Consider the following 2,396-nt stretch of genomic DNA (forward strand, 5'->3'; position numbering starts at 1 on the left):
GTGAGCCCACAGGAAGACCCAAACCAAAAGGACCTCTCAGGCTCTGGGATAAGCTTTAGGACTGAATGTGGTGGACAGACGTACGCCTGTCTGGGGCCCCTGCCAAGAGACATCTAGCCCCTCCGCACAGCCAGCCTCAGACACTCACCATGAAGACCACAGTGGCCAGTTCATACACAATGGACTGGGCCCCCAGCTCCACCATGCCGAGGATGCCTGAGGAGAGAGACCGCTGGTGCCACGCCTCCGGGCCAGGCCCCCCCCACCCCCGCGTCCCCTCCCGCACTGACCGCTCAGGAAGCTCCCGATCTCGTAGGCCCACCACTCCATGCACAGCATGAGCATGCTGGGGATGGCCAGGCGGAAGAAGGGGCCCCAGTCCTGCAGGCACTCCAGCGACCACCCTGGGGGGGACGCACAGTTAACACAGCTGGGCACCCGCCTGGAGCGCACCGAGGCAAAACCCACGGCCACGTTGCAAAACAAAAGACAGCCTTTACCTCCCCAGGTAGCTCGATGCAGTTTCTTCCAGATGATGTAGAGAAAGAGGAACAGAGCCAGGGAGAACTGGGAAATCAAGTTGGCCAGTGCTGAGCCCCTGGGAAGAACAGCCCGTGAGGGGAGCGCCGCTCTCCGCCCCGCCGGCCTCCCTCAGCCGGGACGCCATCCCATCCCGCGCTGGGATATCAGAGGCAGGCCCTCCTTCCAGAGCATTCCTGCCCCAGTCCTGCAGGCACTCCAGCGACCACCCTGGGGGGGACGCACAGTTAACACAGCTGGGCACCCGCCTGGAGCGCACCGAGGCAAAACCCACGGCCACGTTGCAAAACAAAAGACAGCCTTTACCTCCCCAGGTAGCTCGATGCAGTTTCTTCCAGATGATGTAGAGAAAGAGGAACAGAGCCAGGGAGAACTGGGAAATCAAGTTGGCCAGTGCTGAGCCCCTGGGAAGAACAGCCCGTGAGGGGAGCGCCGCTCTCCGCCCCGCCGGCCTCCCTCAGCCGGGACGCCATCCCATCCCGCGCTGGGATATCAGAGGCAGGCCCTCCTTCCAGAGCATTCCTCTCCCCCGCCCCTGACCCTGTTTTCCAGAGGGTCTAAGGCGGAGACCACACGTGGACACACCCAGGTCAAGGTCTCTCCCCCCAGCCTTGGAGAAGCCACACGCTGTCCCAAGAATCGGTCGGACTCACATCACCCCAAGATGCAGTTCGTGGAGAAACAGATAGTTGACGAGAGCATTGACGAGGTTGGCTGCAACTCCGGTTAGGATCTGGGGCAGTATGATTCCCTAGAGCGAGGAGAGACCGCACCTGCTAGAGGCCCCTGGGACTGGCGGCCACGGGCTGCCGCGTGAGCCGACCTGCTGTGGGTGCCTCCTTGCTGCGCGGACCTTCCCACCCTCCCAGCACCCCCCGCCTCCTCCTCTCGGCGCCATGGCGAGACCAGGGCAGGAGGTGGGACGCAGAGAGGAAAGGAGAGAAACTCTACAGTAGTGCCAGCGCCAGCAGGGATGGCATCATATGAACAAGCTGCTTTCCACATTGGACCGTGGGTGCAAGTGCACCACCTTCTCAAGCGAAATGGAAATTGGGGAACTGGAGTGTGGGGTGCATTCCCTCCTATCTGGCTCTGTTTGTCAGCACAGAGCAGAGGCATCCAGTCTTATCTGGCACCTCAAATCTGAGACGTGCAGCTGAGTAAAATGGCATTGCACTGAGGAAGTGAGTGGCTGCTGCCAGGCGTCCGGAAACAGCAGCCGACCAGCTCTGGCCGCCTGCGGTGTCATCTCGCCCCTTTGAACCCTTTCTTATCTCTGGGAAAGCTGGTTCTCTGAAACCACATCTGTAAAAGCCTTGCTGTTTGAAATCCTGTCGGTAAAAGTCAGACATCCCACTCTGCCTGGAGGGTTGAAGGCGGTTTCACACAGAGCAGCCTCCGCGTCCCACCCACAGGCCAAGCTCCCCGAGCTCCAACACAGCCGTCCACATCGACCCGAGCTCTGCGGCTTCCCAGCGAGAGGACCGGGGTGGAGAGCGGGCGGCCTGGCCCTGACGTCTCCGCTCGGCCTGCTCTGCTCCGAGCCTCCCAGAGTGGCCGTCCTTGGGTTGCACTGAACTGCACCCCCCTTCGGTGAGAACCCGGGCCCCGATCTGTCGATGCTCCGGCTACGTGATGGTCTCCGGTGGCCTCGGTGGTCTTGGGCTCAGAGGCCAGGACAAAGGCCTGGGCCAACCATTTGCACGGGTCACTTATTTATCAGGAGGCCCTGGTTAGTTTAAGCAAGGAGTTAGGGGGCCCGAGCTGCACTGCGGGTGGAGGTGACAATAGCTAGAGGGGGTGCAAGTGAGCACAGGGGTGAGACCAGCGGTGGGGAGAGGCCGAGCCACGGCGCG

The 2,396-nt window shown here is 61.7% G+C and overlaps 1 protein-coding gene across 1 annotated transcript in view; it reads right to left on the reverse strand.

Annotated features, from left to right (window-relative positions):
• LOC102775327 (multidrug and toxin extrusion protein 1) overlaps positions 1-2,396 on the reverse strand; it is a 35,745-nt gene that overhangs the window by 16,621 nt on the left and 16,728 nt on the right. Inside the window, exons 7-10 of the mRNA XM_015558352.1 lie at positions 1,194-1,291; positions 847-944; positions 291-404; positions 149-216 (exon numbers count right to left, since the gene is read on the reverse strand). Coding sequence (XP_015413838.1) covers positions 149-216; positions 291-404; positions 847-944; positions 1,194-1,291 — 378 coding nt within the window. The remainder of the gene's footprint in view (positions 1-148; positions 217-290; positions 405-846; positions 945-1,193; positions 1,292-2,396) is intronic.

Source organism: Myotis davidii, unplaced genomic scaffold (assembly GCF_000327345.1).
Source record: "Myotis davidii unplaced genomic scaffold, ASM32734v1 scaffold129, whole genome shotgun sequence".
NCBI lineage: Eukaryota > Metazoa > Chordata > Mammalia > Chiroptera > Vespertilionidae > Myotis > Myotis davidii.